Raw genomic sequence first — 22,552 nt, 5'->3', positions numbered from 1 at the left:
CTTTGGATGCATGAGGACCCTGATACTCAGAGATGTTGAATTTGTGATGGTCACCAGATTCATCTAAGTGCAATGTTCTTTCCCTATTTCATAGTGCTCATTTGAAAAGTTAGAACCACGATTTGTGGAATGTCTAAAGGTGAACTGTTATTTGATTATTAGACTAAGCCAAAGGGGGGAGTGACTCTGCCTATCCAAAAGGCTGGCCCATCTGACATTATCTTGTTCTTCAGATGGTAATGATCTTGACTATTAATTATTGATTGGTTCAGTAGTTTTTAGTTAATTTAGGGCAAGTTGTTGCCTACATCTAAAAACTGATTTATAATAAGCTAGTTTAAAATATATTTTAAATTAATATTTATATATTTAAATATAAATATATAAGATATTTATATATTTAAAATATAAAAAGCTAACTATAAAATATTTAAAAATTATATATAAATGTAATTTATATTATAGAATCTTTGTATCTTAAGGTTAAACTTTACATTGTGAAATTTTGCACAGTTGTGTTTTCTTACATGAATTATTACAGTTGTTTCAGCAAGAAAATACAATCAAGGAATAATATCTGTTGTAGCTAAATGAGAAAAGATATTTGCAAATAATTTATTTAACTATTTGCAAATATCTTATTTAACTAAGCTAGGATCAAACTTTTGAGTACAATTATATTGATTTAAAAGACAAATGATAGAATCTGGGTAGTAAATTCTAACATCATCATAATGACGGCATGATCATAAAATGGCACTTGAATCACATGTGTCTAAGAAAGTGGAATAACAATCACATTCTTCATGGTGGATATGACATTAAACTTCACTGAGCCATGAAAGTAACATATCTTGCTGGTTCTTCACCGGTTTGTCATAATCGTAAATTTTACTGCGTTGCAGAGTAATCTTCTTCAGTGGCTATGAAAGAGAAGATCAGATTTTCCTTGTTTTATGGTTAATTCACTCAGTAGAGCTGAGAATAACCATAATTAGCTAATGACACAGGGGTCATCAGGGAAACATCAAACCTTTTTCAAGAGTTGTACAGAGCTGGGGTTAAGGAAGAATTGACTACCCATTTATAATATCAATTTCTTAAAACTTGCAAATGCATAAATAGACAGACTCAATCAAGTTTCAAAATCCATTGCAGATATCAGAATTTACAGTAAGTCTATTTATGATTCTGTTGGTAAAGACAATTGCTAAATCTTTAGTTTCTTTTCCAAGCAAAATTAGATTTTTTGTGATATCAAATTTTAAGAAAGTGAGGTGAACGAATAAATGAAAAGCTGGAGGATTAGGGCTGGTCCTGTGAATGGAAACAGCATAAACCAACCAGCAGCATGACTTGAGTTTGCCACAACAAAAGCAAAGTCTTACGTGGCATTTAGTTGTGTGAAGTACGGTTTGAAGTGTTTTTAAAAAATTTATTCATTTAATCCTCAAAATAAACCTATAATATTGGTACAGTTATTATGCTAGTTTTATAGATGAAAAAACTAAAACACAGACAGATTAAGCATCTTGTGTAAGGCCACACAGTTAATAGTGGGCCTAGAGTTTGAAGCTGTGCAATCTAACCACCAATTTATGCCTCCATACATACCAACTAGCTCCTTTCCCCACCATCAACCTACCACAACAACACTGCGAAGTCAACCACTGAGGCTGGGAAATGGGCAATGGTTTTGTGTCTCCAGAACCAACAGCCAGTGAAGGCATTCTGGCCTTCTCTCAAGAAACAGCCAGAAAATATTTGTGAGGCCAGCTGCCATTTTTGAAGGCAGAAAGTCTGATCCTTCGGTGAACTGGCACAGAACATAAACTGTCTATGAAGCCATGGCAGGTATCTGCAGGCACAGCAGCAAGAGAAGGGGCTCAGGGCACACCGTGGCACTGAGGTGTAGGGGTGGGTGACTGGGAGAAAATAAATGGGGCAGGCAGGGGGACATCTGGTACTCAGTTCTGGGCCCCGAAACACAGAAAAGTAGCAGGATGGATGACAAGAGCAGAAGGGATGAAGACGTAATTTCAGTGTTTCATAGTTTAGGCGCAACTTGATCCTGGTAAACCTAAAGATTTAAAAATATACACATATTTACAGCAAAAAAAAATTATACATATATACACGCATAATACTCAAATACACATGTACACTGCACACACACATATACATGTACATATATATAAACACACACACATATACATATATATTTTTTCTATTTAAAAAATCTGGGGCACTTTACTAAATCATTCATGAAGCATGTGATAACATACTACAGCATAACCTGACTCCTGCTCCCAACAAAAGCATAGCTCATTTTGCCCGGCATTCCTAATCCACTTCTCCATGCCTTTTCCCGTAGATATCACCACATTGTGCTATGTGATTAGCTGTTTTCATGCCTGCCTCCTCTTTAGATGTGGCCACTTCTCTCCCCATAGCAGAGTTCCCTAGGTTATTGGAGGCTCTGGGAGGCATTCATTATTTAAATGCTTCATCTACTTCAGACAACCACCAAAACTCCTGAATGATGACACGTGGTAACTGTGCCTGCATTAGTTGGTTAAGCTGTCAGAATGCAATATACCAGGTTATACTTTTAAAAATGGAATTAAATAATTTATGAGTTTATAGTTCTGAGGCTGAGAGAATGTCCAAATTAAGGCATCAACAAGAGGTTACCTTCATTCAAGAGAGGTTGATGCTGTCTGGAGCACCTCTGTCAGCTGGGAAGCACATGGCTGGCAGATGTTGGACCCCTGTTCCTGAGCTCCATTGCTTTCAGTCTCTGTTCCTGTTGGGGCTCCTTATTTGGCTTCTATGGGGCTGGCTTTCATCTCTTGGCTTCCCTTGGCTCTCTCCAGGTTCTGGCTGGTTTAACATCTCATGGGAAGGTGTACAGCAATGCTTGCTGGGCTCCAAGCGTCTCCAAACATCTGTGTCTCTGTTCTCTGAAGCAACAGTTCTCTGAGCATCTACATCTGCTCTCTCTGTTTGGCTGTTTTCCAAGCATTGGCATCTGAGTCAGCTCTGCTCTCTCCAAGATGTTTCCTCTTTTAAAGGACTCCAGTAAACAAATCAAGACCCACCTAGAATGGGGGGAGTCACTTCTCCATCTAATCAAAAGGTCACACCCACAATTGGGTGCATCACATCTATGTGGAGATAGTCTAATAAAAAGTTTCCACTCTACAATATTGAATTAGGGTTAAAATAAATGGTTGCCCCCACAAAATAGGATCAGGAATAAAACCTGGCTTTTCTGGGGTGTGTAATATATTCAACCCGGCACAGTGCCCTATAGGGGAAAACTACAATTGCATGCTAATTAACAGGAAGACAGCAACAGTACCATAGCACTACAAGGGGGTAAGTAATTAGGGGGAGGGACAAGAGATTAAGGGAAGTTTTGATTTGATATTTGGTGACGCTGTGTTTACTGGTTCTTTGTCTCTTGAGACCAGTGAAAATTGTCTAAAATAGAAAGTGAGGACATGGTAAGACATAGTTTGCCTATTTTGGACATTATCCATGATGCACAATGGATGGAGGGGGCAAAGGGTACAAGGACTGAGAAGCTGAAAGGCAAACTGTGGCTGATATATCATCTATATATACTATGGAATACTTTGCAGCTACCAAAAGGAATGATGTTGTGAGGGTCGCAATGAATTGACTGAACCTTGAGGACAATGTGTTGTGCAAAATAAGCCAGAAACAAAAGAACAAATGTGATAGAGTCTCCTTCAGAAAATACTTAGGAGAAAATTGGAGCCGAGATTCTAAGCTCTTATAGCAGCCACACATAATCTGAAGTTGTAAGCTTATTTCCAGATTCTGAGACACTGAGCTATATGTGCATGAGCTGGTATTTCCCTGGAACTTTGAGTATTTCTAAGACCTAAGATTCTGAGCTCAAGTTCTGCAGCTTTGAAAGTCAGCTTTGCTATATACAATACCAGTTAAAGTAACCAGAAAAGAGATGAGTTCTCAATTGGAGATAAAACTGAAGTCGATCTTGTTGGGACTAAGGTAAATCAGAATACAGGGCAAAAGATGATAGCGTATGTACTCTAGAGCTTCACCTACCAAAGGTGGTGAAGACCAAAGGCAGAGAGGTTTATTATGTCTAGAACCTAAATTTTCTGTAACACACAATCTAAATCAACCTGTCTGGAGAGCTCATTGAAACAACCCAAACACATGGAGCCCAGAACAAGAACAAGGGCTTGTAATTCTATCAAGCTTAATGTAATACCCAGAGACATCCCAGATTATGGTGGGCTGATTAATTAAAAGGTATCTAAAGGTAGACTCGCTTTAGGCCCTGAAGAAAAAATTATGGAAATATTAAATTTTTGCCAACTGGGAACCCCCTAGAACTCTCTCAGACACTAGGGACACCCAAGAAAGTAAGCCAAGCACTTGATTTTGAGGCTTGCCCTTATAAAACTCATTTCTATAGTGGACAAGCCAAGACTACCTATAATTATGCCTAAGAATTGCTTCCAGGAAATCTCTTTGCTGACTCAGATGTGGCCTTTCTCTCTCTTTAAGCCTAAGTCTGCACGGAAAATCATTACCCCACCCCCTACATGGGTCAGAACATTCAAGGGTGAAAGTCTCCCTGACAGTGGAGGACAGACTCCCATGGTTGAGCCTGGCCCTCGTACTGTCGGATCAGCATTCCCTTCTAGACTAAAAGGGGGAAAGAAATGTAACAAAATAAGGTAATAATGGCTAAGAGAGTTCAAATGGATCTTAGAGGCTATTCTGGAAGCTACTCTTATGCAAGCTTCAGTTAGATATTGCTAATTGACATGGTATGCTAAACCCCAACTAATATCTTTCCTGTTAACTCTGAAGAACACAGGTGGCTCTAACTGAGACTCTACAAAAGTTTCACGTACTAAGTTTACTTTCTTGAAGCCTATAACCTCCAGAGGGTTCCTAGGTCAGATAAGTCCAGAAAACCAGAGAGGCCAACTCTCCAAGAATGCCAAGTAATCCCATCCCCCATCCCATATTGTTGACATACCTTTTCAACGTGAAAAAGTTAGAACAGGCATAGCCCAAGACTCCAAGATTGGGAGTAGGATCAAAGGAAAAGGAGGAGTTATAACAGAGAAGATAATATTTAACAAATGAATATGAGTCCTGAATCACTATAATGATATTTCTTTAAGCTTCCAGTGTTCTGATGCAGCTAGCAGGAAAAATCTGAAAATGCGAAATGGTGAACGATATCAAACTTTGAATCTGCTCTAAGTAACTACTTGCTAAAATGTATTTTGAAAGTAAATGTTTTCTTTTTCAATATATGTCATATTTCACAATAAAAAAGGCTTAAAAAAAGAATGAGGGCATGGAAATGTCACCTCAATCTTGTGGATGAAGGGGAAAAAAGACCATTAAATAAAATATTTTCCCCATTAAATTTAGCAAACACTTATTGATTCCTGTTGGGGATACAAAAGTAAATAAGATCCAGCTGTTGCCCTACTTATGCTGATTGCTATAATGGCATACACGTGAATGAGGGCTAGTGGTACCCCCAAAGCAGGATGGATGTAGAGAGGGGTGACATCTGCACTCAGCTTTGCAGAATGAAGGGGGCTCCTCAGGGAGAGAGAGGGTGCCAAGTTCCTGGCAGAAGTGACAGAAAGCTCCAAGGCTCCTTGTATGAAGAAGAGAATTTTATGACCAAGGAACTATAGAAAATGGTGTTGATGAAATGAAAAGCTCCATGTCTGGGAGTGGGGTGCAGGGATAAGAAACAAGGTCTAAGAAGAAGGTAGGGCAAATATGGCAAAAGGCAATGAGCTGGCTTAAAAGGAATATATATCCTAGAAAAGCCAAGTTTAATCCTGATCCCAGCATGTGGAAGAGCTTTTCTTTGAATCTCTATTCAGCACTTTACGTTGGAGTTTTGATTAGTTTATCTCCATGGAGATGTGACATACCCAATTGTGGGTATTGATTAGAGGGAGATGTGCCTCCACCAATTCCAGATGGGTCTCGATTATTGTACTGGAATCCTTTAAAAGAGGAAGAATTAAAAAGAAAAGCTTCAGAGCTACAAAGAGCACCAAGGGAGAGTCATGAGAACCATGAGAGCCCACAGAGCCAGAGACCTTTGGAGATGAAGAAGGAATATGCACCTGAGGTAGCTTCATGAAACAAGCCTGGAGAGAAAGCTAGCAGATGTCGCCATGTGCCCTTCCAGTTGAGAGAGAAACCCTGAACTTCGTTGGCCTTTCTTGAGTGAAGGTAACCTCTTGTTGGTGCCTTAATGTGGACACTTTATAGACTTGCTTTAATTGGGACATTTTCACAGCTTTAGAACTGTAAATTTGTAACTGAGTAAATCCCCATTTAAAAAAACCAGAACAGGCACCAAAAGCTGTCCTAAGAAATTTCACTTCTTGATTGAAAACTTTAAGCAGAGAAGTGATATGACCGGTTGTGCTTTTAAGAAAGATGATGCTATCAATATGATTGACAACAAATTACCGTGCTAGGTATCACCAGGACTCTTTCCCTGGACTCACAGAAATGGAGACAAATGAGTTGCTGCTGATTTCAAATATATTTTTAAAATCCCTATTCACAGTTCAAAACATCCAACTTCGAAACCACAGTCAATTGTACTTCAACAACTGTAATTTCTATCATAGGAAACTTATTAAAACCCAAAATATCTTGTTGTTTAAAATATTTTTTAAAAATGTTTTAAAACATGGTTCTCAAAAACAGGTTGCTTTTTGAGCAACCTGTTGCTCAATATATCTATTCCCACCTTGCTTTTTTCTTTGCACGGGTAGGCTCTGGGAATCTAACCCAGGTCTCCAGCACAGCAGATGAGGACCCTGCCACTGAGCTACTATTGCCCACCCTCCCACATTGATTTTTAAATGTAACTATTAAGGAAGCATTTGATATGGAGATTAACCACAGTATAATAAGTTACCAATGATGAAGAAAGCAACAGCAAGCATTAAAATAATAGGAGTTGCCTTTACTAGAATTAAATTAAAATTATATTCACATGTCTAGGACTTCAGTTCTAATGTTTGGGTTCTTGAAGCAATTACTGTCCACCTCCCAATTCCCATGAATAGACAACTGTGATAGGTGTTTTCTCCACTTACGAGTTTCTCCTGAATTTCACAGACATGAATACCAGAAAGTTAAGCTAACACATGCAAGCACGGAGTTTTGACTAAGAAGAGTGATCGCTCCAGTCCATTTATGAGCAAAGAAAATAACAATGCCTAAAGAACAAAATTAGTCATTTCAAAAGAGCATCACCTAAAGCATGGCCATGTGATCATGTCTCAAGCTGTAGACAATTAGAAGGTATAAAAGATCATTGATGAGGGATATTGCACAACATAGATAACAAAAGTAAAACTACAGAAAGCATTTTTGTTAGTACAAGTAAAGCACAAAAGTTTGTGTAAAAATCATTCTTTATTAAGGGCACACTATCACTATCAAACATTGAGGGTTTACTTTGTTGGGCTGTAACTGCATGGAATGAACAGTGGGGAGGAGAAGAGAAATCAGGGGATTCTGAATGAGAAAAAGAAAAATTTCCCTGCCTTGTTAAGAAAAAAATTGAATCCATGAACAGGCATTAGAATTCTGACCCAGATGCTCATTTGCTGGTTGGAATGATGGAATTTGTGTTCTTCCTAGCCATCTCAGGATTTAAATAATTTTATATGTCAGAACTGATGTGCTGATCAATAGAAAGGCAACAATCATTTAGATGGAGGGTTTAGTGCAATTTCAAGAATTTGCATTAACCAAGCTGAGTGTTTGTGGTGAATCAATACATAACCACCTTGCTTAGTGAAGTGCATAAACAAAGTATGACTGAATTTTCAACAGCAATGAATATGGATTAAAGAAAAATCAAATCAATTGAAAGAATGGGTCTTGAAAATCACACAATGAATGTATTTTTTTTTAATACATAATAATGTGCAAAATCTAGGAGAGCAAACAGATGTTCACTTTCATTTCTACTCTTTCTTCTAGTATTTATCTTATCATTTGGGAAACACTTTCTTGTATTGCAGTTTGATTACATGTGCATTTTGCAAATTTCCAGATGTGTTCAAATGTTGTAATCTACAGTATGGCTTACATGTTTTAGGTATCTCTGATTCCCTAATCAGAGTTCTTATTTCTCTAAACATTATACGAAATCTTGAAATTTTAACATACTCCATTTAGTTTTGAGGATATTATGGGCATTTTTTTCCCAAATTAGTCTTTCTAGATATATTGATCTTCCACCTACTCAATAGATAATCAGTCCCATTATGTCGCACAATATAACAAATCCCTGTAAAAGAACATTCACTTTCATGGAAAAAAAAAAAGAATTCTTTTTTAGCAGGTGAGGTTAAGATTATTTCCTTTCTCAAATTTTTGCCAAGGAAATTTGCCCATGTAGCACTGGCATCATTCCAGCAAAAGTGCTACCTGGAGAAGGTCTTCCTGTAATGCCTACTGCAGTGTGTCCCATGTGGACTAATCTTCATCCCACATCGTGGACACTCACTTGCAGTGATGTGGGCTATGAGTACAGCTAGTCAGCTTACTGACCTCCAGATGTGAACATGGAGGAAAGCATAATAGAGGCAGAACTCAAGAGTGACCCTGACACCTTAAAGGCGAGCTGAGCCAATAACTAGATGGTCTTCAATCAAAGCCGGGTGGTGTGAACTTGGAAAAAGGGGGTTACAATGATTATAAAAAAGGGTGTGAGCCCATAATCTGAAATGATAGCTTACCTAGAGGCGAGGGCCTGATGAGATGATGTAAGATCACAATGAAAGCTAGGCATTTTGGACATTTTGACAAGCACTTGAATTTGTATTTGTATACACATAATAACAGAAAGTCCAAGGACATCTATAATGAATAATTTACTAGAGGCCCTCTATCTCCAAAACAATTGGAAATGTGTATAAGTGGAGAAGAAAAAAATAATGCCTTAGCAAGATAGATGATAGAAAAAAAATGAACAATAGTTCAGAATGCAACTTCTACATGACAGATAAGGGATGGGGGTGAAGGGGGTGGGAAGAGGACTAACTTAGCTTCCCAGAGCAATGCCACTTGAGAATTAGGACTTAGAAAGCCCTATACAAAGACGGGGGTGGAAATCTGACTGAAAGCGTTTGGAGGTAAGATGCACCAAAAGCAGAAAGGGGGTAGAGGGAGTTTATATGATAATAGCATTGCACAGGGAATCACTGACTGTGTTGGTGGTAAGGGTTAGGGTTTCAGCTCTCCTCAGTTTGGAGGGATTGAAACTCTGTGACCTCTTAAATCCTTTAATTTGATCATGATTCCTTGGCAGCAAAACGCTGACTCTTGTCCTAACAACCCATTAGGGCTGAGTTGGTCAGGAAAAAAAAAAAAAAAGGATGCTGTCAAGGCCATGATTAAAACTTCAATTTTTGTTTAATAATAATTCAGCTTTCTAGAGTGAAAAAAGCCTGGCCCACAGACATGGTACTCTTGAGTCGTGGTCAGACATCTAAAGCACAGGAAGGGGGTGTGGGCCAGTCGGGACACTCTTAACCCATAAGCGGCTCCCCCAAAGGAACTGAGGGGCTGGTGGTGTCCTGTTGCAATCAGTATCATCAACAGAAATTTGGAATAGCACTTTTGCATTTTTCATAGTGCTATCACAAACTGTACTCCTGAACAGTGAGCCTAAATTGCGTACATGAGCTGAGTTTATTCAACAGAATAAACTAAAAAAATTATTTCATAAAATTTTGTAGATTTTTCAAAGATAGTTTTCTGTGATTCCTTCTGCAACTCACTTCACTATCAATGGATGCTATTTTAAGTTTTCATTTTATGAACTGAAACTTTATATAATTTAAGTAGAAAGAAATCCCACTGATTGCCTATGGTACCAGCGTGAAAATGTGATCAAACACAGCCAGGATTCAAAAGGTTAATGAGATAAAATTCTACAAAGGAACATGAAACAAACCCATCATGGTCTTAAATGTGAATGTAAATGTTTCCTTGGAGTAAGCTATTCAAAGTAATAGACTATTTTGAAGGGAATCTGTTCTGATAATTCGCAGGTAAAAGATCTAAATTCCCTCTGAAACAAGTAGAAATTTCATTTATAAAGATTAATGAGCTTATGACAAGTTCATAGTCAAGAGTTACTCAGGCATTCCTTTGCACCTTCCTGGGAAGAATAAATTTATTTTATTCACTCACTGTAGAAGTTACACTTTGTAATTTCTTATCTATACAAATCATTGCGGAATGAAAAATCTGGCCTAGATGTTGGTAATAAACTTCTATCGTTCAAATAAAGACTTCACAGCACTCTTACAATAATCTGTTTCTTTCTATAAAACAATTGCATCCCATATATTCAATTGAGAAATCAGCCCATTAACTAAAAGTTAACTGACTTAAAACCCCAGGTAAACGAAAAACAAATGTCTATTTAGAGAATGGGGATGAACATATGATCTGCCGTTGGATTTCTAAACAGCAACAAGCAATTCCCTTTCAGAAGGGGAGCCAGGCACTCAAGGGACAGTCCCTTTCTTCCTTATCTGCAAAGAACAACCCACTTGCATCCTAATTGAGCTCTTTAAACAAATCAGTGAACACCCTGCATCAAAGTACTTTCATTTCTCCTCAGCCCTTTCTTTTAATTAGGGCTAACAGAGGTATGGGTTTACAGGCTGACTGAGGCTGGTGGCAAATTCTTAAAAAAACACGTTTGAGAAATTAATTGATGTGCTCCCCCATCGCCCCTTGTTCCATACCTGACCGGGGCGCCTCGGCTGTGCGCTGGCTTCAGCAGGACTGTCACCGTATTATCAGTTTGATTCAAAGGTGTCTCAAATTCATAAGCTGGCATGGAGGGTGCTGGGGGAAAAGGCACAGGATGGAAGACTCATTAGTTATGGTTTATCTTTTCAGTTTTGTTTTCTACTTTCTTTGACAAAAACCACTAAGAGCTCAGTGCATTAGTTTAAATGGCAGCTATGGAGAGACCATTGAAAAGCTTTAGTTGTGTCTCCACCCCTGGACGAGGTCAGGGACCTCTGCTAACACACGTCTATATTGGCCTCTTTGATCCTGAGTTTACACTGGGAGAAGGAATAGGGGGAGGTTCTAAGGTGCTAGTTATACTGTTTCTCAATTCGGGGTCTGGCTAAATGGGTCTGGTCAGCTTGAGAAAATTTGTTGATGTGTGTGCTGATCATTGGTGCACTTTTCTGCGTGTGTGATATCCTTCAGTCCAGTGTCCACTCTAAACACATGTTTAAGAAATCATCAGTGGGGCCATGTTCCAGCCCAGTACAACCCTGAGACCAAAGAGCACACTAGATAGAAGATTACCCGTGAGTTTAATTAGGGGCTAAGAGACAGGAGGAAGATCTTCCCCAATGGCGGCTGGTTGGGAGATGCAAGTCTGCTCTCCACCCAAAGACAAGAGGACAATGGAAAGGCGAGTCGGGGGAAAGGCCTGCACAGTCTCTCAAGATTTGGTTACAATGGCATTTCAGCAGACTCTCCTGAGTTCTGCTTATCAGGTGAGGTGAGCTTTACATTCCCTGACCTTTAACGTCTGTCCCAGTCATGCAGGTGGCTGTGTGAATTGCTCTCAAAATGGGGGAGGGGTGGGGCCTGGGCCCTGGGTCCTCATAACCGGGTCCCACACAGCAGACTTTGTGGAACATAGGACAGACATTGCATCGTGAACAGTGTAAGAGCCGACAGTACCTAAGGCATCCCCTACACAGACATAACAACTCTGCAAAATGACGCTGTTATGGCCAAGGAAGGGGACTGAGTCATGCCACTGATAAGTGATGAGACCTGTGAATTCAGTCCTAAATGAGAAGCTTCTCTTCCAGACTTTTCTGAATGGGTGAATTCTGCCAGGCCAGCAGGATATTCTACGCAGTCTAATTCACAGGGGCCACAGTCCAAGGGAGGCTGGTGACACCTGACAGTGGTAGTTTAGGGCACACTCAGCATTGAGTTCTATTGCACACCTAGGTTACCACAGAAGCCTATTGCAGGAAGGTATCTGCTACAACGCTAAGGACAAAAAAGAATGCACATTAAATTTCCATTAGTAGACAGATATCACTTTTCCCCCTGCAATTGCAGGGAGTTTTCTGGAGTCATATACACCATTAGCTTGGGCATAAGTATTCACAGAGTCATACATACTGTACTTTGGGGTATGGGGGTCCTGGGTTTGTTACATATACAACTTTGGGCATTTTGTGTATAAGCTGTGGTCTAACACTTAGATTTTGGGGTGGCCCCAATACCCCAGGGACCTAGGATTCCCCACCCTGCATAGGCCGGGATCATGGCCATCATTCTTGCTTCCATGTGGGCATCCACACTGCCAGGCCCTGGCACCCTGCCCAACTAACTGTCAGCACAAATAGTTAATGCATCTCCTGGTTCATGGACAATGACCAACCATAGAGCCCTTAATTCAGCCCATGCTTTGCACGGTCCCAGTTTCCCACCATATATCGTCAGTATTGGGCTACACAGCTATTGCCATCCTGGTGGCAGGCTTCCTGTGTGCTGACCCAGCAGTATACCAGGCAGACTTGGGTATATGGCCACATCCGCCCACCATGGGTACAGGGACGGCCACCTGGGGAGGGAGGATCAGCAGGCAGGGGCAAGTGCTGTTCTGCCACACTAGAAACTGGTCTCAGGATATCATGCATTTCTGCACTTAAGGGGCTGTTGTTGAAAATGCCGTGCTGTAGCAGATAAGCATGCACCCACGTCTGTATGGGGATGGCTGGTCTTAATTTCATAGGGCATTTCTCAGTTAGTCCTTCAACTTACAGTAAGGCATTATAGGCAGCATGTAATTCTTTTTCTAAGGGACTGTACCACAGTTCAGCTCCTGAAACCAGAAGCTGATGGGAACCTGCTTTGCTTGTTGCTTTTGCCACAAGCCCCACCCAAATCCAATATCAGAACTGGCCATATTTAATTCACAAATCACATCTGTGTCCGCCCCCCACAAAGTCTGAGCCAGTGCAATGGCCCATGTGCTATTTTCAAAAACAGGCTGCTGGGAGGTATCCCATTTCCAGGAATAGCTTTTCCTAATCCAAACATAACATTTGGGCTGAGAGAGGAACGAAAGATTTCTAATATGCCAACAATCCCAAGAAAGCCATTGGTTTCTTTGGTGTATGTGGCTTAGGAAAACATTGTACCTTATCCATCACAATAAAAGGAATACATGTTGCCTTTCCCAACCACACAATATTCAAGAATTTGACAGGGCAGCCAAGGTATTGTAGTTCACCATGATCAATTGTCTATCCACAGCTGTTAAGATAGAATAGCAATGATCCTGAGACCTTTTTTAAAGTTCTGGAAAAGCGTTACCAGTTAACATGGCATCATCAATATAATAAGCAGAGCCACATTTTTCCATTAAACCAAATCCTTGAGACCACTGCTGATGGTCAGGCTGTGTGATTAGCTTCATGCTAACATCCTTGATTTGGTCTTTCCTGGCAAGGGCGAAAATGGGGTTGACTGGTTTCATTTAAGGGAATATTAAACAATTGAGTGTTAATTCCTTATAGCAAAGAGGCAATCTTGGAAACACCACATACAAAGACAGCATCACTCCACTCTTCGCCTCTTAAATTTCTTACTTTTTTCCCCCTACTTTTCATTATCAGATAAAGTATCTATGGGGCCCCAAGCCTTTAGATCCCAGTCAGGGGAAGTCAGGATATGGCCTCTTACTCCAGCATACCAGCATGCTCTCATTTCTAAACTCTTACATGCAGGGCATAGCCTCTCATTCAAGCATCCTCCAAATCTGCTGATCACTCTGTCTTATTGTAACAGACTTGCAGATTTCTCTGTCTTCCTCAGACCCCCTGCCATAGCTGGCAGAATCACACACAATAGCCCACTGACTGCAGCCCAACCTGATAAGTGGGCGACCCTTTCCCTGAACCAGGGAAACAGGGGAATCACCTCAGCAGAGCCCCTTTCCCCAGACTCCTGCTCTCTATGGCCAGCAGCTCTTTGAGAGGGAACTCCTTCTGCTCTGTTGTCTCTTAGAGTGTTCATGAAGTGTTGATGTCATCTGTTGTGTGGGGCTGGGTTGTGAGGTCCCAGGGTCTGAGCCCTGCTCCCTCTTCCATTCTGAGAGCAAGTCACACAGCTGCCTACATGACTGGGACAGATGTTAAAGGTCAGAGAATGGAAAGACCCCTCCCCTAACAACCAACTCTCATGAGTATCTGCTGAAACGCCATTGTAACCAAATCTCACGAGACTGTTAAACTTTATACGCCCTTCTCTGGACATTACTCTCTCTTGTCCTTTCTTGGCTTTGGGTGGAGTGCAGACTTTCATCTCTCAACTGGCTGCCACTGGAGAAGATCTTTCTCCTGTCCCTTAGCCCCTAATTAAATGCATGGATAATCTTTTGTCTAGTGTGTTCTTTGACCTTGGGGTTGTGCTGGGCTGGACAACCATGAAGGTGAACTTTACAGTTTTTCAACCTAGGACAAGGTTTCCCATTTATCAGAGATCTGTCTAGAGATTTGAAGGTGGCTTGAGAGTGGCTTGTTGCAGTAGGAGATGACTTTATAATCTTCCAGAGAAAGCATGACAGTGGAAAAGATACAGGACTTGAAGTAAAAGAGACTTGGATTTGACTTTCTGTTTTGTTTTCTTTTAACCAGTCCTACAGCTGAGGCACATTAATTATCTCTGGAGCTTGAGTTTACTCATCTTTAAAGACGGGGAAACTACCCCCCAAGGCTTATGATGGGAAGCCAAGGAGATAATAGATGGAGAGAGCCAGGCAAATATAATTTTATAAATGTTAGTTCTCTTCTCAGTGTGAATTTTACTGCTAGGGCCATTTCATGGCATTCCTTCTTCTCTAGATTGTTAATTATTTTTACAATAAGACAATAGCAGGTCTGTATGGTAATTTTATCACTGCCTTGGACGAGGCACATCATTTAATGGGGACCATGACACAGGAGGATCTAAGGTCTTTTCCCAACCCGCAGGGAGAGGTACCTGATGAGAAAGCTAGAGATTATTTTGTGCAAAGATAGCTTTTGAAATTGTGCTACCTATAAAAAGGTTTATGTAAAGGACATGGGCCATTTCTCACTTCTCTTTATCAGATTTTCCCAGCATTAAAAATGAACTCCAATTCCATTACAAATTAACTCCAACCTGTAATATAGAATTAAATTTTGTGGACTAGAGTAGATCCCTGTCTAGGGCCTGTGAAAGTAGAAAATGGTATTCAATTACTATAATCTGTGTTTTTAACTGTAGAAATCAAAGTTATTGTTGATGAGCCCGCAGAACCTAAGTAAAACCTCAAGTTCCATTGTTTTTGGATAGAATTATAAGGATTTGGCTGGTTAACAGGCACCAGGCTCATACCGATCAGAGCCCCTGTCTAATAAAAATGGTAAAAATGAATTATTTTTTTCTCAAATAATGCCCCTCTTAAGATAAAAGTTTTTGAAATATAAGCTTCCTAGGGGAAATTAAAAAAAATGTTTTTCATTTATACACACTGGTGTCTATTTCATGCACTAGCTATTGCCATCTTTAGCTTACATACAGCTGTAAATTAATTTGATCAAGATTCGAAACGAAGTACATGAAACAATAACAACTAGAAACCAAACTTTCTGGTCCTAAGTCCAGGAAGGGGTCCTTCTATTCATCCATGTGATTTCTAACCTCCCAAGCATTTCTTCTTTTCCAACTACTTATTTTTTTCCTATAACCTAAAGCTTTATATTGAATATCAAATTATTTTAAATTTCAAGCCATGTGTGTTTTCATAAATGAAAATCTTTCTACACAAAAAATTATTTCTTACATTATAATTGCTTAAAATCAATAACCCAAAGCTCCCTTCCTCAAATCTAGCAGAGAGCTTATACTACTCTAGTTATATTTCCCTTCTTTCAATTCCAATCAAAGACTTTTAAAAAACCAGGTAAATAGGACATTAGATATAAACATTAAGTAACCCTGGCTGATTAAAAGGGTTACTTCCCTCTCCTACACCATCCCCTTTATCCCCACCTAAAACAGTAAAGCAAGACTCAAACAAATACTTTCCCACTCATTCCCAAATGAGAAAAAAAAAGGAAAAAGAAAATGTCCATGGAATTGTGTTTATTGCTATTACATATCCCATACCAGATGGCAACTTCATTTCCCCTAGACTGAGGCACAAAGACATTTTCTGCACAGTTGCACATACCCAGAAGTATTTTTCAAGTTATGTCTTCTGCTGGATGGTGTAAAGGGGGGAAAATTGGACGCTGTAATTGCCTGGTGCCACTCATCTCTCTTCAGGACCTAGAACAACTAACAGTGAAGGTCCCAAGGAAGGCTGATCCTTCTGGAAGCTGACTCTGTGTAATGCCGACTTTCCGCTGAGCTCTCAATCATTCACGGTTCATTACAGAGATTTTTCCGACTCTGCTGTTTTAGTAATTTGGGATGAGAGTACACTGAATAAAACCTTCTGCCTCTGTCCAAGACCTTTAATGCACACTGCTAAAACAGTTACCACTCTCTAGCACATAAGGATTTTGTGCTCCCAAAGTACAAGTATTTTGTAGCATCAAATTCTATGAGTTGATATTTAGGCACCCAGAGGTATTAATTTGGGCAAGCTCTGTTATTTTGGGTAAACTTTGACAATGGAAATGAAGAAGTACAAAAATGTTCTTTCAGCTAAAAGACAAAACTCATGAATTTTTAATCATACCTGATATTTTGGTGGTGAATTGGTTTGTTGCTGGAGGTCCAAAACCCTTAGCGGTGCTAGCTCGGATGGTAAAGGAGTATGTGGTCCCTGGATATAACCCAAAAAACAGGAAATGGGTTTCATTTCCCAGTTTTGAAACTCTTCCACTCTGATCGGATAAATCAATTTCTGGGTCAAAGGAGCTGACTGCTTTGTAGGTGATCTGCAAAAGAATAAGAATGTGATAAAATATCTGCAGCAGATGGACCAAGATTGCACCTTTCTACAATAAAGCCTTCCGATGTATGCCTCCTCGGACACTCTATGATCAGCTCTCCAGTTCACTTAGACTCTCCAAGTCCTGCATCCAGCAAGGCAGCATGGGAACTCAGCTGAAACTGTGATGACCTATTACGTTTATAGACAGGGGGGACTTAAAGTCAGTAGATGAGGATGTGCAGGGTGACTCAGGATTAAGCTAGTACACTGAAGTTGTTTTCTTTCAAAATGCCATTTTGTAAAACTACACTAGAGTTGGCTTATTACAAAATAACACAATAGACAATTAGGCAGGACCAGTAAGGACCTGACAAGGGTAAGGCCTTATCTTTAATCTTGTGACTGTAATTTGATTTAAAGCATTTTCATCAACATGGGCCAAGATACCTGCTCCAAAAGCAAACCCTAGTCTTGTGCCGGTAATTCTGGATGCTAGGAGTCTAGTGTTCATTATACGTCATGTTCGTTGCTTTTCCTAAGAGCAACGCTGTTTAAGAGAACTTGCTTTGAGTTCTATTCTGCACATGCAGTTGCTGAGTACTTGAAATGTGGCTAGTATGACTGCAGAACTGAGGATTCTTTTTGATGTTATTGTATGTAAGTGGATTTAAATTCAAACAGTCACACATAAGTATTGGACAGTGATTCTCTAGAAGCTTTCATGATGTTTGCTACATAATAGATATTCAAAGAATGTTAGAAGAGCCTATAATGTGTGGAAATAAATGTCACATAGGTGTCTTTAAAATTTGCCCTTTCAAATGGTTTTTAAAGAATTTCAATAGGACTAGTTCATCAACTATTCAAGAACATGCACTTGTAGTGGTGATTACCCACTGCTACAGGTTGTAATGACATAATTTTTAAATGTGGCCTATTCAGAAGTTTTAAATTGCAAAACCGAGCACTTTTCTTGCTTTTAAATAGGTAAACTTGCTTATAATTTATGTGCATGAACATTAACACTGTTATTATACAGAGTAATAATTGACATTCTTTCTTCTTATATTTATACCATGTCATTATAATTAAGAAGACCTCTCCGAAGGAATTTTTAGATCGAATCAGCTACAATTTGGCAAGAAAATGTTTGCTGCATATATCATCCCAGCCGTGCACAGCACCCTCACACTCAGGCAGGGTGCCTGCTGCCAACCCTCTAATGGGCATCCCTCACAAGGCTACCGCATCAGGCAGGCAAGAACCCATCCATCACCCAGCTGCCATAGGAGAGGGTCCAGCCACATGATGGGCTTTGCAATGAGTTGTTTACTTGGTCCTCCATTCTGACAGCCAGGAGAGAAAGGCAGTTCAAAGAAGCCTGATCTAAACTCTGCTTCCTGGAGTGCATTAATCCATTCATTCACCCATTCAAAACATTGAGCGCCTTTTATTTGCCAAACACTGTGCCTGGCGCCGGGGTCTCATGGCGGTCTAGACTTTGCACCTGCCCTAAAAGAGGTACAGTGTGGTGGGGAAAGAGAGAAGCAACCTAGTAACTATCATCCAGTCTAATTAAATAAGCACTAACCTAGGACTAACTACAAAGCAAGGCTTCTATTTCTTTATCCACTCAACACTTTAGCTACCAGACTGCCTGCATTTACAATCGATGAGCCCTGATTGAGTGTAAATTCAGTCCTAACTATCTTTGACCACTGTATATTTCTGCCTACAACTGAACAGCTATTTCCATGTGGGTATGTTTCTTAATTAACATGGATAAACCAAACTCTCAACTAGCTTCCCATCCATCTTTGCATTTTGGCTAAAATGTGCCTGCTTTCAAGACTGTTTTGATCTGCATTTTCTTTCTTGCCTGCTGTGTTGGGTCTCTCTCTGGCTGCTGTAAATTCTTCCTTAGACAGTGCATAAAATCCCTCCTTCTGACTTTCCTTTGTTACCAGCCCAGATTGTCCTTCCATATCAGCAGCCTCCTATTCCTGTAAAAACTTTCACTTCTCTCTAACCTATACTGCCTACCAGGACCAGATTAATCTTATTCATTTTATTGCCTTATTTAAAACTTTAACAAGACATAAATATATACAGGACAAAGTCCAAACCCTTTAACGACTTTAAGAATGGCCTTGATCTTTTCCTCCAAATTTATTTCTGAATACTTGACCCTATGACATTATGTTACCTTCTTTTCTGGTCAAGGGATCAAGACTTACTGTACCAGAAATTCTCTTTTTTTTTTTTTTGCATGCTGTATGGCAGGAGTGACATTTCATTCTTTTCCCATGTGAGTACCCTGTTATATTGCAGCACCATTTGCTGAGGTTCTGCTTGTTTGTTTGTTTTTGGGAAATGCATGTCCCATAAACTCTTACTGGACTTTCTGGACACCGCTTGCTCACAAACCTTCCCCTGCCTGGAACACAATGCAGAAATCTCTTCCCTGTTTTCTCAGCCCATTCTGATGCATTCATTCCATTCAGACACTCATTGCCCAGTCACTCTCTGCCATGCCCCGTAGCGAGCAAAGGAAGCAGGCTTGGACTGTGGATGGGGTGGAGCTTGGAAGATGTGCAAGAAATAATTAATAATTTAAAAACACTAAGTTCCATATAAGAAACAAACAGGGTACTTAGAGAAAGACTAGTGAGGGGAGATATGCCCATGCACACCCAGAGGAGCCATATGAACTCTGCAAAGGAACCAGCCAGGGTGAATGTGGGGATGGACAGTTCAGGCAGTGGAACCGCAGGAATGAAGGCTGAGCTGTGGGGCAGCGCTGACCACAGTTAATTAACAGAAAGCAGGCCCGGGTGGCTAGAGCCTGGCGATGGAGGTCGGATTGGTCCCTGGAGGGGCTTGTGAAGTGAACAGGGGCTATACCCAGCAAAGCTGTGAACCCCAAGATCAAGGAGCATGGATACACACAATGGGGAGTACTCAAATGGGTTCAAGTGTCAAATAAAATGATCTGATTTCCCTTATTAAAAGATCACCTTGGTTGTCAGATGGGGGCCGATTTGACAGGGGCAGGGCAGGGGCAGGGGTGCAATAAAGGCAGCAGTCTGGAGGAAGACCACCAGGCCAAACCATAGCAGTTCAGGGCTTAGGGGTGGAGAACAGATGAGAGACTACAGTGGCTGGTATAAGGTAGGGGCAGAGAAGACAGCAAACAATGAGAAGAACTGGCATATTTTAGAGACAAATGGGAGGAAGTGGAGGATGGGTTCGATGTTGGGAAAGGGAAGACATCAAGGATTGATTCCATGTTTTGTGCCTGAACAAAAGAGATGGTGCTCCTTTCTGAGGTGGACAGAATGACCAAGGAGGAATGGGGAGCTGAAGTGTGGGCGCATCAAATGATGACTTTGACAGGTCCAGGAGTGACAAGCATTCAAATGATGTGAGGGTCTTAGGAATGGATGAGATCACTCAGGAGGGAATATAAAGTAGGGAGCCAGTACGGAGCTGAAGAAACTGATACTCAGCACAGGTTAGAGGAGGAGAAGCCAGTGAAGGAGCCAGGAAAGCTGGAAGAAAGTGTGAAGACAGACCTATCACAGAAACCAAAAGAAACAAGAGAAAGGAAATGTTTTGGGAAGGAAATGTATCCAAAGATGCTGCTGAGAGTTTAGGCCCATCTTTTAAGCCATAGACCCAGGTGTGCTCACCCCTAAAGCCTTCCTAAATCTGGCCTAACAATCACCAACCCTTCCTACTGTGTTCATGAAGCTCATTTGACAATAGATCATATCAGGCACTGGAAAATCTCTTGCTTGCTCATAAATCATGATTTAAAAATTCCAAAGGACCCCAAATGCTTTGTGTAATTTATCTTCTTTCTAAGGAGTGGCTGATGTCTTGTTCTTCTTTCTAATCCCATTGTTAACAGTAAATATTTGCTGCTTCAGTATTTATTTTCCTAGAAAGCCTCCTGGGGAGACCAGGTGTGTGCATAGGCTCACCCAAACACAACTGTTATCTGTTGTTGGGGCCTTGGCTCCACCTGCACAGACTACAAAGCAAGTACTTTACTGAAGGATTTGTTGTATGGGGATTGATGGGTTAGTACTCGCGATGTTACAGGACAAGCTAGACGAGGGGTTCATAATTTTCTTTCAGTACAGCCTTTTGATAATTTGGTATAAAAGTATGGATCCTCTCTCTCCCATTCCTAAAAATTGCACATATACCCTAACTCACGTACCCTTAAAATTAGGAAACCTCTTCCCTCACCCTGAACAATTCCCCAACAAACAACTTTGTTGGGCATATATGTACACACAAAACTTCAGAAAGTTCATAGACACACCCCTCAAACCCATCCAAAGAGCCCCAGAGAATCTGAATACAGCTATTAAAAAATGCTCTTCAAGAATAGGAGAAATCTAACTGTATAACTCTGTTAGCTGTCACAAGTTGGTATCCAGTAAACATTTGTTGGCCTGAGAAATAGTTCTTAAAGACACCAAAAGTATACCTCCAGGCTCAGTCCAAATGCAACACATCCTTCAGGCATTTATTATTTTTTCATTTGTTCATTCAACAAATGTTTCTTAAGTGCCTATTAAGTACTAGGTCGTAGGAAAAGCAGAAGGAAGTGCCTAGGAAGAAAGTTTGGGTTTGCTTTTATATCTGCACTCTATCACTGGCTGAGGTTTGAGGCAACTTTAATGAAGTGTCTATAAAGATTACCAATGTCCCAGTGTCGGATCAGGTAATTTAATGGGATGCTCCAAGTCAAAGTAGATAAGCAAGCAAGCTATAGGGTTAGATTTAGATGAGATGGAGTAAACTGCTGCTTATACTGGATGATCTCCAAGTTGAGGAGAGGTGCCTAAAATACTCCAAAATTATCTTCCCCTGCTTTGCTTAAAGCCTCAAAATCTGAGCTGAGAGATTTGTAGAGAACCATAATGGATTAATATGTCCTCTTTGACCTCGAAGGGATCAATGTCTTCTAGGGAGTGTGAGTCGACTGTACTTCTAGCCAGCATAAAACGTCATCCCTAATTGAGGTCTGAGCAATTTATTCTGTGAACACAAAGGAATGATAATTAAATCTAATTTCAAAGGGGGAAGGGATCTAGGATACTTCAGGAAAGTACAATATATGAATGAAGTACCGAAACATAGGCAGTACTGTAGAGAGAGGATAGGGTAGGGCATGTCAAGGGAACAGCAGAATATAAGCAAAGGAAGATCATGTGGAAGAATAGACTGTTCTTGGAGAAAAGGAAATTCCACAGGGAAGGATCATTAAATTTCAGGAAGAAAATAATGGGAAATAATGTAAATAGGGTAAAATCATGGAAGGGCATGAATATTGAAACCAAACTTCTTAAGAGAGCCCCTGATTTCTAATCTGTCTGCACTATTACCTATCTCAGTTAATGGTGATTAATTGAGCCAGTTATCCAGGCTTAGAATCTTGAGCGTCTTCAATTTTTGATTCTTCAGTGGCCCCAATCAGTT

The 22,552-nt window shown here is 40.3% G+C and overlaps 1 protein-coding gene across 8 annotated transcripts in view; it reads right to left on the bottom strand.

Moving 5' to 3' along the window:
* Nucleotides 1-22,552, bottom strand: part of PTPRM (protein tyrosine phosphatase receptor type M) — an 823,739-nt gene that overhangs the window by 290,715 nt on the left and 510,472 nt on the right. For all 8 annotated transcript variants that reach the window (XM_077135947.1, XM_077135946.1, XM_077135945.1 and 5 more), the window contains exons 10-11: nt 16,859-17,060; nt 10,842-10,944 (exon numbers count right to left, since the gene is read on the bottom strand). In XM_077135947.1, the coding sequence (XP_076992062.1) occupies nt 10,842-10,944; nt 16,859-17,060 (305 nt within the window). The remainder of the gene's footprint in view (nt 1-10,841; nt 10,945-16,858; nt 17,061-22,552) is intronic.

This window comes from Tamandua tetradactyla, chromosome 18, assembly GCF_023851605.1.
Source record: "Tamandua tetradactyla isolate mTamTet1 chromosome 18, mTamTet1.pri, whole genome shotgun sequence".
Taxonomy (NCBI): Eukaryota; Metazoa; Chordata; class Mammalia; order Pilosa; family Myrmecophagidae; genus Tamandua; species Tamandua tetradactyla.
The sequence above is the reverse complement of the archived record's forward strand: the minus strand, read 5'-3'. Positions and strand labels throughout refer to the sequence as shown.